This window comes from Echinops telfairi, unplaced genomic scaffold, assembly GCF_000313985.2.
Source record: "Echinops telfairi isolate 266 unplaced genomic scaffold, ASM31398v2 ScPeMD7_7468;HRSCAF=8506_0, whole genome shotgun sequence".
Taxonomy (NCBI): domain Eukaryota; kingdom Metazoa; phylum Chordata; class Mammalia; order Afrosoricida; family Tenrecidae; genus Echinops; species Echinops telfairi.
Genome location: NW_022111369.1, coordinates 41,100,593 through 41,116,225, shown reverse-complemented (window position 1 = coordinate 41,116,225; position 15,633 = coordinate 41,100,593). Strand labels below are relative to the sequence as shown.

The 15,633-nt window shown below is 35.2% G+C and overlaps 1 protein-coding gene across 3 annotated transcripts in view; it reads left to right on the top strand.

Annotated features, from left to right (window-relative positions):
* Positions 1 to 15,633, top strand: part of BMP2K (BMP2 inducible kinase) — a 143,873-nt gene that overhangs the window by 61,241 nt on the left and 66,999 nt on the right. For all 3 annotated transcript variants that reach the window (XM_045284001.1, XM_004703217.2, XM_045284002.1), the window contains 3 exons: positions 952 to 1,073; positions 3,517 to 3,598; positions 8,168 to 8,300. In XM_045284001.1, coding sequence (XP_045139936.1) covers positions 952 to 1,073; positions 3,517 to 3,598; positions 8,168 to 8,300 — 337 coding nt within the window. The remainder of the gene's footprint in view (positions 1 to 951; positions 1,074 to 3,516; positions 3,599 to 8,167; positions 8,301 to 15,633) is intronic.

The window sequence follows — 15,633 nt, the reverse complement described above, 5'->3', positions numbered from 1 at the left end:
AAAGCCTACCGAACCTAAACCAAACCACTGCTGTCAGTCAATTCCAATGTGTAGCAGCCCAATATAGGAGTTTCAGGACTGTAAATCCTTCTGGAAGTAGACAGCTTCATTTTTCTCCAGTAGAGTAGCTGGAGAGCCTGACCACCAACCAGCCTTGCAGTGATCAGCTGAATGGCCTAACCCACAGTGCTACCAAGTCCCGCATCAGAAAATAGCTACTGTGACAAACACAACAGTAGCAGTAATAACACGTTCTGAGTGCCTCACATAGAGGAGGCACGTGTTTTTAGCACTTTGCAAATTTCAGCTCATTTAATTTTCACTAGTCCCTGGAATAGATGGTATTATGGAAAATAGAAGCAAATTTTCCAAGATCACACATGCTAGTATGTAGCAAAGCTGGACTGTGAACCTCTGCTCTTCTAGAAACTACATAATTGGTTTATTTTAGTTACTAAAACTCTGGTTTCCAAGCTCAGACGTAAAACCAAATCTATAGTCAGTACAATATTTTAGATAAAAACAGCATCACAAGTCAATCAGATGTAGAATGTAAGTGATTTTCATCATTTACTTATCTGTCGATACGCACAAGTGTCAGAAAAGGAGAAATAATGGAGATTGATAGTGGAGAGAAGCTGGCCTGTGTCTGCTAGTAGATCTTCTCTTTCATAAAAAAATTTTTTTGAAAAGAGTAGAGGATTCCTTAGTCTAAGCCCAAATGGCTATGGGGTGGGAGAAGCACCTTCTTGTGCTTACTGGGAGGGACAGTAGACAGAGTAAAAAGGTCCTCTGCTCTGCTTCATGTGGCCTTGCTTGTAATGTGAGGCAGCTAGGTCTTTTATTGCATGTGGCATAAACTCTTGGGCCAAAAGCATAGCTTTAAAAAAAGATAATTTTCACTTTGAAAAATGATATGAGTTATTAAATTTTTTTGTTTCCTTTCTTAAGGTAGAAAATATTTTGTTGAATGATGGTGGAAACTATGTACTTTGTGACTTTGGAAGTGCCACTAATAAATTTCTTAATCCTCAAAAAGATGGAGTGAATATAGTTGAGGAAGAAATTAAAAAGTAAGTCTCTTGGGCATTTTAGTTTGCATGAGTCTGACCAGTTTTGCCAATAGAAATATATATATATATATATATTTAATTTATAGATTGCTGCAAAATGTTTTGTGCCATAGAAATGAATTAATTCGTGGCTGATTTAGATAAGGGTATGTTTTACCAAGATTATAGCTGTTTTTTTGGTACATTGTACATAGATTGATAATGAATTTTGTTTTGTAAGCTGAAGTAACAATGGAATTATTTGAGTTCAATGAAACATTTGTGCCTTTATATCATATTTATAATATTAAGAATACTGATTTCTCTATGTATTGAAGATCATGCGGAAAACATAATGTGTAAAACTGCATTCATACAGCTTGGTTTAAATTGAACTTAGCGTTTCTGTTCCCTTTTGACCCATTTTTAACTTGACCTAGTTTTTATTACTTTGTACTTCCTTTTGAGATGAGTTTTTCTGTGTTCTATTTTATTGTGGTTGCTGTTTTATTTTCCTTCTTTTTGTATGATTTTCTTTATATGAAATCCAGGATAGGTAAACCTAAAGAAAATAACTCCTAGATCAATGGTTCTTTGGGGTTAATGACAGAGAAAGTGTGGAGGAACAAGAGATGCTAGTAACAATGGATGCAAGAATGAAGAACATGTAGCATTGATTGGTGATGAGCGCATAACTCTTTTTGATGTTTTTGAACCATTAATTTATACAATATGAATTTATCAATAAAACAGTTAGCAAATGACATCAAGTACTTTTATAATAATATACTGGAAAGATCTTTAGTAGAAATGTAAGTCTTAACCTGTTTTTTAAATCCATGATTGTGAGAGCACCTGTGAGGCCCATATGCTGACTTCCATTTTCCACCTTTAGAAAATGAAATTGTTCATTAATCTTTGATTATCTTTGAAATGACAGAAAATCCATAAAGACCTGTCGGGATAGGAATTTTTAAAGTGTTTGGCTTTTCAAAATTGCTTTTTATCACTTGATCACAAATTTTCAATTGTTGAAGTTTGCATAGGAGCTCCCTTTGCACTGCAGTGTTACACATTATTGTCCTATGATGATTAAGTTAGATTCTATAAAAACAAACTCCGTAGTAAACATATAAGTGTCCTGAGAAATACAAGAACAATGAATTATTGAATTGGATTCCTAGAGCTATGTGTGTACACATCAGTTTTCTTTTTTTAGTTAAGGCATTGTGATATAGGTGCCATTGAGTTGGTTCGACATCATTTCAGCCCTATGTACAACAGAAAGAAACACAGGCTGGTCCGGCCTTATCCCCACAATCGTTACTTTGAGCCCATTGTTGCAGCCCCTGTGTCAAATATAGTGATATGTAGGGCCTGCTATAGAATTCTGCTCAAACATCTCTGACCTGCTGAAAGATTTTATTTCTTGCTGTTGCAGTCTGGCATAAAGCGCAGTTGAAATTGCATTCATGAATCCAAGTTCATGATGGATTCTTGTATTTTGTGGCTTTGCGGCACCAGGCTAACCATTAATTCAATTAAAAAGTAGTTATACAGTGTAATGTAGCAGAAACCGCTCTTGGGACTGTGGGTACAGTAATGAACAAAAGTCATGACCTCATGGCACTTACACTCTGACTTCTTAGGTCCCTACTCTGTAATAGTATCATTTCAAATGTATTACAAGTCAGATTAATTTGGAAACTGTATGATGCTAAGAATGTTGAGTTTAGATACTTCCTTAGGAAAAAAATGTATAAACATTATGCCAGGATACTGGAAGTATGTCCATATTTTGATACTTTATGCCATGAAATTGGAATACCACTTCATTAAACTCTTCAAAGTGAATTTGGGGCTATTATAATTGTAAATACTTATTATTTACGCTGTCTTTTGATTCTAGGTAGTTTCTGATGGCAGACCTTATTAAAAGTCACCGAGAACCTAGCTAATCAGTATAGTTAAGAGTAATGGCAATCAGGGTACCTTTAAATCCGTGTGTTAGGAAAACAAACCCAAAGACTTTTACTATGGTGTACAATGTAGTATGTGAGAGTCCATAAAAGCAAACTCCTTAATAAACGTGACTTAGTTATTTGAATGAATGGAGATTTTCATTTTAAATGGACAGACTGACTAAAATAATTTGATGAAGAGACAACTGTAGTTAAATTGTATTATTTCAAATACATTGATCACTATGCATTGCCATTATTTAAATTATTTCTAATATTAAAGAAACACGTTTTCTGTCATTATGAGTGCTGTTGTACTTTTGAACAAACAAGCATGTCGATGGCTTATATTCAATCCTTGACAGGCTTTTTAATGAGCTTTTTTACAGTATTCTATGTAATGTTGGTAAACCTAGAGATTGTTGTAGAATTTTATGTGGAATCAATGTAGCATCTTTTTTTTTTTTTAATATCTCCACTTTATTTCACTTATTTACTGCCAGGTATACGACTCTGTCATACAGAGCCCCTGAAATGATCAATCTTTATGGAGGGAGGCCTATCACCACCAAGGCTGATATCTGGGTAAGACCAAGAAAAGCCGACATTTACTCTCGCTGAATAAAGAATTCTGAGTTTAAATTTCTTATCCTATACTATGACCCCCTACCTCCCCCCAAAAGACACTTCCTAGTAAGTGTTGAGAGATGATATAGAATGTTGCTGTTATTAGGTGCCATCTAGTCAGATTTCACTCAGCAACGCTAGGCACAACTGAACAAAACAGTGCCTGGTCCTGCACCACTTCACAGTTGTTCCTGTGCTTGAGCCCGTTGCTGCAGCCACTGTGTCAATCCATCTTGAGGGCCTTCCTCTCTTTTGCTGCCCCTCTACTTTACAAAGCATGATGTCTTCTTCGTGTTGAATAGAGCTCCTTATTCAGGAAAAGAAAAATGTTACATCAATTTCTCTTCTTAGTGCTGAGATGGAAAGCTTCTGCAAAACTCAACCAACAAAAAGGCACAAACAACAAATAGCTGTTCCCTATAATGTAACCTTTTAGCACAGTGTTGTTTACAATTTAGTTTATGTATTAATATTTTTTTTTTATTGAGTGGATTTTAGCTGGTCATAGTACAGAAAACCAAACACAATGCTAAAGTAATTACACTAAGCTGGTACTTTAGGATCTTATGAGTGGAAAAAAATTCTAATGATAAGCATCCAATTTCGGTATATTCAGATTGGTTACAATTTCCCATGTAAGTCTGGGTTGAAAATTATTGAGATAGAGCATGTTTCTTTACAGTCTGTGTTAGCATGCCAACACTTATTTAGAACCCATTTCATAAATGGCTTTTTGGTTGTAATTAATAAACTAGCTGGGAATTATTTTAAATGTGGTTTCATTTAAGTTCAACAATTATTTAGCCACATCTTCTATTAGTTCCCATAGGAGGATAAAGGCTAAGCTTGGGAGAATAAAACTCCTTTGGAAATAGTTTTGGATTCTACTGTTTTTAACACATAGTGTTCAGAAGGTAGTTGAACATATATGTGACACCAAATTTTTCTCTTCTTTCTTCCACCCTATATGGGGCTTGGTACCTAACACAATCTTAGACAAGTACTCTTGTAATGTCACACAAAAAAAGAATATTATTGTTATCCTTTCATTGGTCTGTATATTACTAGATCCATAAAATAGGTGCATGTTGTATTTTAGCTGTAAAAATGGCTGAATCAAACTATAAGTAGCTTCATTAATTTGATGCTACTTTATAGATCAAGAGCTTGTGTAATTCAAACCTGGTCTGTTTTCCTCAGTGTATGACTTATTAATGGCTTATAGTAAAGGAGGCTTATGTGTTTGGTGTAGGAAGCAGATGAAACTGGCTCATGACTTCTAAAATAAAGTTACTGGAAGAGGTGATCTAGTAGGTCATTTTTTGGCCTAATTGTGTGATTGTTCTTGAATTCCATATGACCTGCTGAGTACTTCCTTAGTAAATCATTGTTCTTACGCTATTCATTTGAAGTCATCAAGGATCAGTTTAAAAAAAAAAATACCCTAATCTCACAGTTGCAGCTTAATATCTTAACAGAGACAGAAATTTGCTAGATTTAGTACACATTACTAGTTAGCATACACGTTGTCAGAGATACTTTAAAATTTTAAACCATGTATAGGTTAGTTTCTGGTTTTATAATGGATAACTGGGTATAGCTATGGAGTTATAAGTAAACAGATGTGCAAAAATAAGAAAATATGATAAAGTGGTATCTCTTGTGTATGTACTTAGAAGGGATAAACTTAAAAAAACAAACTCAACTGCCATCCAAGTGATTCCAATTCATGGCATACTGGTTACATGTTGAACTGCTAACATCAAGGTCAGCAGTTTGAAACTACCAGCCACTGCTCCAAGGGAGAAAGGTGAGGCCTTCCACTCCCATAAAGAGTTACAGTCTTGAAACTCATAAGGGCAATTCTACACTCTAGGGCAGCTGTTCTCAACCTGGGGTTGCGACCCTTTTGGGGGTCGAACAACCCTTTCACAGGGGTTACCTAAGACCATTGGAAAACAAATATTTCACAATATATAATTACATATTGTTTTGTGATTAATCACTATGCTTTAATTATGTTTGATTTTGTTCAATTTATAATAATGAAAATACATCCTGCATATCAAATATTTACCTTACGATTCATAACAGTAGCAAAATTACAGTTATGAAGTACCATAGAAAATAATGTTATGGTTGGGGTCACCACAACATGAAGAGAACTATATTAAAGGGTCACGGCATTAGGAAGGTTGAAAACCACCGCTCTTGGGTCTCTATGAGGGTTAGAAGGAATAGAAGTTTAATTTCCATGATGCTTTCTTTATGTTTGTCTGATTTTAGAAACATAAACCAGACTCATTGCCATTAAGTCCATGCCGACTCATAGCAACCTTATAGGGCACGGTAGAGCTGCCTTTGTGACTTTCCAAGGCTTTTAACTCTTTATGGGGGTAAAAAGTATCCTGTCTTTCTCTAGTTTCTGATTTAGTAGTTCACATGAAATAGAAATATGCTGCAACATTTTAGGTGTCTATTCTGGGGTATCCAGAAAATGTATTCCATTTCAGTCAGTCAAAAATTACGTTTCTGGGTCTGTTTCGGAGAGTTTTCATATTGAACGCTTCATGTTTTAGAATAATTAAAAAAATAAACGTGGGAGTTTCTGTTTTAGGTCATTTTTATTCTAGCCTAGGATGGTGATTTACTAGCATTTAGGAAATTCCATCGAAGATGCTTCATGTTACTTTCAAATTAGGAAAATTGAAGCTGATAGTATTCAGCCTTCAAAATCAGGTCATTTGTTCTCTTCTGTTTCTTGAACAATTCTCATATCAAATGGATAAAGAGAGGAGTGGCTTTGGTGTAAAAAAAATTGGGAACTTGTGTGTTCACTGTACACAAACCAGAATATTTTAGCTTTATGGCTTAAGTACACTGGCCTTACTATAATTAGCTGGACTGTTACCTTTATAGAATTTACTGTGACACAAAAACAACATTAAAAGTTTACTTGACAAGAGAAAACTGGCTAAAATGCATTTCTCTCTTACCTTCCCTCTCAGTCCCTGGGGCTGTGAACAACAACAACAAAAGTCTATTAGAATGCATATGAATTAGATGCTTTGATTTTTCTTTTTAAGTGCTGATAAGGAAGCCATGCTTAATTTACTTGATGCATCTTAGAGAAGAGAATCATAATTTTAAGCAAAAACAAATTACAATGGTTATTTCTATTCATCTTTACTATTTTGTTCTATATAAATCAATTCAGTAATGTTTTTGAAATAATTTCTACGTTTCCTAATTGTTATCATGGGAAGGCATATTAAATACACTTTTTATTATTGCTGCAGTCACAAAGGTATTTCTATATACTATCATCATTATCATAGTATTTATAAAACTTAGTTTATGTGAGGAGAAAATTCAACAGAGGAAATTTGATTTGCTAATAAGTTTTAGATAGAAGCCCAAATTTCAATGTTGGTGATATATGCTAACTGTTGGGTCATTTATATCATCTATTTAGAATTGAAAATGCTCCTGATACTCATAAGGTTTGTAGTTGAACCACTTTTTGTTAACAAAGTATGGTTTCTTGAACAAGAAGTCACATTTTATTACTACTCCATAGTTTTGAGGTATTAGTAGGTTAGCCATAAATTTGTATGCTTTTACAGTGCAATTTTTATTGTAGGGTGTTTTGCCTTTGTTGTCAGCAAGTAAATGTATTAACAAAAAATTGACAAAACATTTTCATTTTGGAATTTAGTATAGATTACCTGGATACAAACATAATTAATATGAATGAAGATTAGTAGTATACACTCAAATAATGAACTGGTTTTTGTAGTATGAAATGAGATATACTTATTGATAATTGTCTGATCTATTAAAATATGCTTGTTTCCTCATGTTTGCAATCCTCGTTTTCTTAAATATGTGTTCTTATGACTATAAAAACCTTCGTAGAAGTCTTGTGCTTACTTCTTTGGCTATGTGTTGTTTAGTTACTAAATATATATTTTCTTTGTGGAAGAAATAAAATGATAATTGTTTTCAGAAGGACTCTTGCCATTTCTACTTTAGTTACAACATGCACCATTTAGAGTTGTACGATAGCATTTAATTTAGTCAACTAGCCACATTTGTGATAGAAAAATAGAAATAACATCGTTAAATGTCTTTTAAAAATTAAGCATGTAAAGTATCAATTAAACAATAATTTGTGAAAACAGTGATACAGTTTAGAAACATTAAAAATTTGTTTTTTATTTGTTTGTTTGTTTGTTTTTAACATTTTATCAGGGGCTCATACAACTGTTATCCCAATCCATACACACATCAATTGTGTAAAGCGCATTTGTACATCGTTTCTCAAAACATTTTCTCTCCATTTAAACCCCCGACATTAGGTCCTCATTTTTCCCCTCCCTCCCCGCTCCCCTCTCCCGCATGAGCCCTTGATAAAAATTTGTTTTTTTTCAACAACATATTTCAAGTTTGGTTTTTGACTGTTTTTCTCTTGTGGTTAGATTGATTACTGGAGCTCTGATGCAACTCATGTTTCTTTTTTTACAGGCACTGGGCTGTTTACTATATAAACTGTGTTTCTTCACTCTACCTTTTGGTGAGAGCCAGGTAGCTATCTGTGATGGCACCTTCACCATCCCAGATAATTCTCGCTACTCTCACAACATACATTGCTTAATAAGTAAGTATGTGATAATATATATGAAAGAGTTGAAAGATGCTGTACTTAGGGCCTGCTGTTTATATCTTTTTCTATAAAAGCTTAGTCTTTCTATTTCATGTCTAATATTTGGTGAAACTATAATGAGGGTAAAATGTGAAAAAGATGTTTATAAGATTATTTTAAGATTAAAAGCAGCTTAATTACAGATTAGTAGACTAAAGTTGTTATGCTCCTAGATAAACTTCAGTAAGCAGGCAAGCAGAGTTTACATAATTAAGGGAACCGGAATTTCTGGAAAAACTTAAGGCCAACATTTAATTAGTCTCTGTAATTATGAAATCCAAATATCCTGATCTGTTGTTTCTTTGAATCAAAGATTTATTAGTCTTTAGATATAGCTTATCTTGCCTTATGAATATTTTACAATATTTTATTGATCATGAAATAACTAATAGAAAGCAACTCAGATATCATTCTTTGATTTTAAAGATTCTCAGTTTTTCTTCCTCCCTCTTTTATGATCTTTTTCCTTTTTGATTAGGCACTATGATGTAATCGTCTTTACAAATATTGCATAATTTCTGAAAAAGATGATTTGGGGATGAACAAGGCTGATTACTAGATATTAAATATATACTAAGTTGCAGTACTTAAATAGGACCCCTTAGACAGTTTTAGCAATTCTACTCTGTTTTTGACAGCTTCATAATGCCCTCCCACAGTTTCCATCCATAGTCCCCTGCTGCATAGATAAGGGGAAGAGGAAAGGGGTCAGTTTAAATATATTTAGTGTTTTGTATGTGATGAAGTTGGCAGTTCAACTTACTGGGACACATATGTAGTAAGACAGTTTCTTAGCCACGTAGGTACAAACTGTAACAACTCCCTGCTTCATTAGTGATGCTAATATTCCAGTACGATCAAAGATTTAAACGTGAAAAATGAAAGAATCAAGGAATTGGAAAAAATAGTGTGAGTTTATTTCTAGGACTGGAATGGAGAGAATTTATGTTAGGCCTAAATCTCAGAGCTGCAAAAGAAAGGGTAATACATTTAATCATTACATTTAATCCATTAAAGTATGAAGCTCATGAACCCTATGATAAAGTCCAGTGATAAACTAGAAAAAATATTTGGAACAAATTTGACAAGTGACTAGTTTTTGCAATTCACAAAAGTCATATAACTCTGAAAGGCAATCATTCTGAAAGAAAAGCGGGCAGCATGCTCAGAAGAGGAGGCATAAAAAGAAACCAGCCTTGTTTGGCACTCTCATCATTTAAGGGACGATCTTTGAATTTTATAATATGTATTGGCTCATGCATGTTAGAAATTAGAGAATTATAGTCATTAAATACAAATTATATTGCTTTATGGGTAATCTTTTTCAAATTTTGGATAAGAATAATGGGGTAGTGGATCATTGTCAGGCTAATGGGAACAGCCGTAAGTTTGGCCATTGCATTGCCATTGTGAACATTTTCCAGCTTTGTTTGAAGGCGTTGAATATAGGTTTGCATACCTGAGAGAGGTTGTTAAACGTTTTGTCTTGCTTGGTTCCACAATCAGTGGTAATGGAAGCAGCACTCAGGAGATGAAAAGATAAGTTGCATTAGGTGAATCTGCTGTATAAAACCTTAGAGTGTTGAAAAGCAAGGCTATTACTTTGAGGATTAAGGTATGCCTGACCCAAGCCAAGGTATTTTCAATGGCCTCATCTGCATGTCAGAGTTGGACATTGAACAAGGAAGACTGCAGAAGCATTGATGCATTTGAATTGTGGTGTGGGGGAAGAATATTGACGGTATGATGGTGGACTGCCAAAAGGACAAATTGATCTGTCTTGGAAGAAGTATGACCAGAGTGTGACTTACAGGAAAGCATGGCAAAACTTCGTTTTACATAATTTGGACATATCAGGAAAGACCAGTCCCTGGAGAAGGACATCATGTTTGGTAACATAGAGGGGCAGCAAAAAAGAGGAAGGTCCTAAGGAGATGGATTGACACCAATGCTGCAACTATGGGTCCTGTCATAGGAACAAATGTTTAGGATGGCACAGGACCAAGTAGAGTTTGTTTTGTTTTGTTGTGCTGAAGGCCACTATGGGTCAGAACTGAATTGATGGCACCTAACAACACCACCACCTGAGGTTTTCTGTTCTAGAGAGATCTACCTCTTAGTTTTGTGCAGCTCTCTGTAAGACCCTAGTAATAGCCTCCATTGTCAGTGACTTGAGTACCTCCCAGAACTGTGTTTATGTGCTGATACTGTATATGCTTGTGGCAGGCTCTGGCCAAATTAAACTCTACCTGCAGTACATTCTATGTTACCCTGTCAGGTATCAATTGATGTTTTTGTCAGTGCTTTGGTGATGAAGTTGTATAGTTTTAAAATGTTTTTCCTCAACTCTCTCTCCTTATAAGCCTGTTATTTATAGTGTGTTATTTTTCAGACTGCTTATTTTTAGTAGCAAGTATATTTGAGAATATATTTAAGCAAACACAGGACTCTTAGCTCATGACTCCTTCATCATCTAAAATTAGGGTATTGAAAGCATGAAGGCACCCTGATTAATTTGATTGTCCAAAGACTAATTTGAAGAGAATTCTTTGGCTGTTGACTAGTCTGGCTGTTTGAAGTTAGACTTTTTATTAGAATCCAACAACTTTTTGGAAGTTATTGGAACTGTTAATGTAATTTTGTTGACTGAGAATTTCATTGGGTATTTTGCAGTATTTTAGGGACCGAATATTCTGTCCATGGGGCAGTGTGACAGACTAGACAGTGTATATTCTGATGTCATTAAATTTAATTATAGTAATAGGTGTTTGTTTATATTCTGATCTTTAGCATCTCTTCCAAAATAGTTGTATGCTTTTGCATTGCTTGTTTTTTCCCCTATGTGTGGGGGTGCATGCATGTGCTTAATAGGAAGGTGGAAAAGAAAATACTGTTGTTAATTTTAAGGGTGTAATTGAACTGTAGTTAACTGACACTTCACTGGACTTTTATGTGTCCTTTGTCAGTAAATATGCAAGCTTTAGTTTTTAATGAATACTCATAAATTTGACTATGTATGAGTTCTGCAGTGTTAAGCTTGGATAAAATTAAAGCATTCAAGTGAATCTGCTGTGTAAAAATTATAATATTTTATCTCCTAAGGGTTGTGTAGATTTTGCTTCTGAAAATTTTCTTGAGTATGGAAATCCAGACAAAGTAAATTTTTCAAGATTCAGAACATATCTATAATGTATTCTCTGATTTGTGGTCACATGGATAGTTGATTATACTTTTGAATATCATTAACCAAGGTCAAATGTAGTTTTTATTGCCTATTGCCCACAGGAAGAAAACCCTGTTGGTGTAATGGGTTGAGTGCTGGGCTATTAGCAGCAAAGTTAGTGGGAGAAGATGAAGCTGTCTGCTACAGTAAAGATTATAATGTGTAGAACATAGTTCTGCTCTGTCCTAAAGAATCATCATCCACACGGTGGAAACAGGATTGTTTGCTTTTCTTTTTTAACCGTATAACTTGATTAACTTATACCTGCTTTTCACTTAATGGCTATGCTTTTTTTCTTCACAACAATAGTAAAAGAACCCATCCAATCATTTTTGTTTAAATGATATGTGACGAACACTAAGATGTGAGGCAAGGGTCATACTGGTTGTGATACGGTGATGTCATCAACTTGCCTATTTTTCCAGTGATTTGGTAGATAACAATGTAATTTGGCAGTTAAGTAACGATGCAATCATCCCCATTTTGATATATGGTCATCCTCCATTTCTGTACAATGCCATTTTTGCACAAAAATCTGGTCATTGGAAGCTTACCATGTTAATAAGTGAAGAGTGAGTGTATTTCATGTTTTGCTCCCCTGAAAGTTTTTCTTTTTAGAAGTAGCAGAGTTGATTGATTAGAATTAAAAATCAGAGGGCAAAACTTTCTGAGAGAGAGAGAGAGAGAGAGAGATAGAGAAGAAAGGTTTTCCATTTCTAGATCTAATGAAGCAAAAAGTTGAAAAGAATTAGAAAACATTTGAAGGAGAATGAAAACATAGCTAATGGAAGCATGATGGATGAAGAGCATACAAAAAGATGGTTGCTTGCTGTTTCTTTTAGCTCCTTTGTTGTAAGATGGTTAAGGAAGTGTATCGCTGAAGTTAAGAGCAAGGCTTGGGAGCCAGACAACCAAGGTTTGCTTTGCTTTGTCACTTGTTTGATGTGGAATATTCAGCCATCTCCATCTCTCGCAGTGATTGCATATCTGAATTGGGCTTATTAAAAATACTGTCTTAAGGTTATTTTGAGAATTAAATGGGTTTTGAGATGTGTTTAGAAAAGTTCTTAACATTGTGTTTGATAACAGTAGTTCAAAGCCACCAGTCGCTCTAAGGGAGAAAGATGAGGCTTTTTACTCTCCTGTAAACAGTCTCTGAAATTCACAGGGTCGTTCTGCCCTGCCCTGTAGGGTCATCATGAGTTGTCATCGACTCGATGGCAGTGAGTGATAGAGTGATTCACCTTCACCCCATCCATGCTAATCACCAGCTAATGTTGGACTCTGTATATATCATGTCTATTTATAAAAGTAAGAAAATAACACTATCTGTTCATTTGTGTTGACTTACTTCACTTAGCATAGTCTTAAAATACGGACGAGTCTGCTAGACTCATCTATGTTGTACGATGTTTCAAGGATTTATCATTCATTATGACAATGTAGAAGTTTTTATGGAAGTTGGTTTGGGTTTCTTGCTTCAGCTGGTTTCAGAGCAGACACTCCAGTTACTCAGCTATGTAGCTTGTACACGCCATTCTTCAGGAGAGTTCAGGAAATTATATTACTTAAAATTAAATGCTTACAGGTACCATGATTAGTGTTCCTCTCTCTGTTAATGACTGATAATCTTTGATTTAAAACTCTTTGGAAATAAACATGCAACCCTGTTTTGATGATCTTCTTCATACCTTGAATTTCAAACCAAATGAGAGAGGGGATACAGCAACTGTCAGTTTTATACTGATAAAGCAGATTGCAGAACAGAGTGTAGTTCCGGAGCCAAATGGATCTGCCCCTGCATTTATGCACACCCAGTCTTGGCAACACTGGAAAAGTATAAACGTCCTCAACAGAGGCAGCCCACTTGCAGCGAACATGTACAGAGGGGAACATTTGTTTTCTTCCCCTGTTGCATTTCTTTTACTAAATTGCAGTTAGATGTTATGCCATTGGTTCAGACTTAAGGAGTGTAGAAGGTATGTACTATGTCACATGTTCTAGTTCCTTAAGAATGTTTGTTCAGTGTGAGCCATGTTTGGGAGCACCTGAGGGAGAATTTGCTCCCTTCTGTCTGTATCAGGAATAGTGTTTTTCGTGAGCAGCTGACTGATTCATATAAGGCAGTGGTTCTCACCCTTCCCAATGCCGTGGCCCTTTCATAGTTCCTCATGTTGTGGTGACCCCCCCAACCAGAAAATTATTTTTGTTGCTACTTCATAACTAATTTTGCTACTGTTATGAATTGTGCGGCCCCTGTGAAAGGGTCGTTTGGCCCCCAAAAGGGTCACGACCTACAGGTTGAGAACCGCTGATATAAAGATCTTATTGCCCTATCTTTATTGATAGCTAGAACAGGGAGAGCTAATTTTGTTATCCTACAGATTTGTAGGATCACATCATATGTGTTTTCCTTACTGACCTCATTGTTACTCTAATTTATAGGGTTTCCAAGGCTTTGTAAATCATACAGAAGCAAACAGCCTAATTTTTCCCACCAGCAGCTTGTGAGTTTGAACCACTGACTTTGTGTTTAGCAATCTGGTGCTTACCTGACAGTACTACCAGGGTTTTTTTGACTTATCTTAGCATTTTAAAGTAAATGAAATCAAAATACATGCATACTTTTTCTATGCATTCTCAGATTAATTTCTTTAACCTTTATCCTTAGTGTCATTTGCCACACATGTATGTTTGAATCAAAATATGTTTATCCTATTGTTAATTTGTGGTCTATGTTCTTTATTCAAGATATTCCTTCAACTTGAGAGAAAGATTTATTTCATTTTCTTTTTCAGTTTTATCTTGGTTGTTTTTATATTTAGATTGATCTATGCATTATTTTATTAGCAAATATCAGAAAATCATTTAAATATTGTAAACTTTATACTTCACATAGGTCTTAAAACACTTTGAACATCATAAGAGCTTAGTGAAGTAGTTCTTTGTGAACCTTTTATTCTTTCTCTTGTTTTTTTAAATTTTAACCTGAATTAGGATTGTTTACCTAGAGAAACATCTTATTTTGAAATGTTTATCTGCTAATTGAGTTTTAGATAGTCAACCAGATTGGTGCGTTAGAACATGGAAAATGGCTTAACAAAAGATGTGTATGCCATTGTATATGAGGGGATTTCAAAAAGTTTGTTGAAAAGGGAGACTAAAAAGTAATGGAAAATGCCCATAAATTTTGAAGCCCCCTTGTATGTATATTCATTGGAAACATCATTTTGCAACAATACAAGTGGTGGCTATACATGTGGACTTCACCAGATGCAGTACACAAGAATCAAATTGACTCTATCTGTGGAACTCAAAATCATCAGCCAGAACAAGACTAGAGCCCAGCTCCAAGATAGATCATCAATTGCTGATATGTAAGTTCAAGTTGAAGCTGAAGAAAATTAAAACAAGGCTCACGAGCTGAAGTACAGCTTCTGAAAATATCTCACCTGAATATGGACACTCAACTCATAGGACACTGATGACCAAAGATCAGACAAATAGTGGGATGGCATGAAAGGCAGACATGGAGAAAGCAAAAGGTCATTGTGATACGGTTTGTGTCAGCTTGGCTGGGCTAGGGTTCTTAGTTTGGCAGTAATCCCGCATGATATGACCTAACACAATGTAATCAACTCCGTGATGGGATCTAACATCATGAACTCTGTGAGCAGCCAGCAGCTGTGGTAGTCTGCTGCCCCCTTAATTAGGCCACAGCTTTGGTACAATTTGAAGGAAGACTTCTGGGGTCTGGTCTGCTGCTTTATAAGCAAACTCCATGGGAAAGATTTACTTTTACTTGATATGGATCCTGGATCTGGTTCCTCAACCTCCTGCTATATTGCCTGATGATCCCAGGAACACCCATCAGTGGACTTAAAATATCTTACTGTAGTGAATATTGTTAGCATCGGAATAGAAACAAAGCATATTCTTTGAACACTAGTGTTGAATAGATTCTTTTAAAAAAAAATCATTTTATTAGGGGGCTCCTACAACTCTTATCACAATCCATACCTACATCAATTGTGTAAAGCACATTTGTACATTCATTGCCTTCAT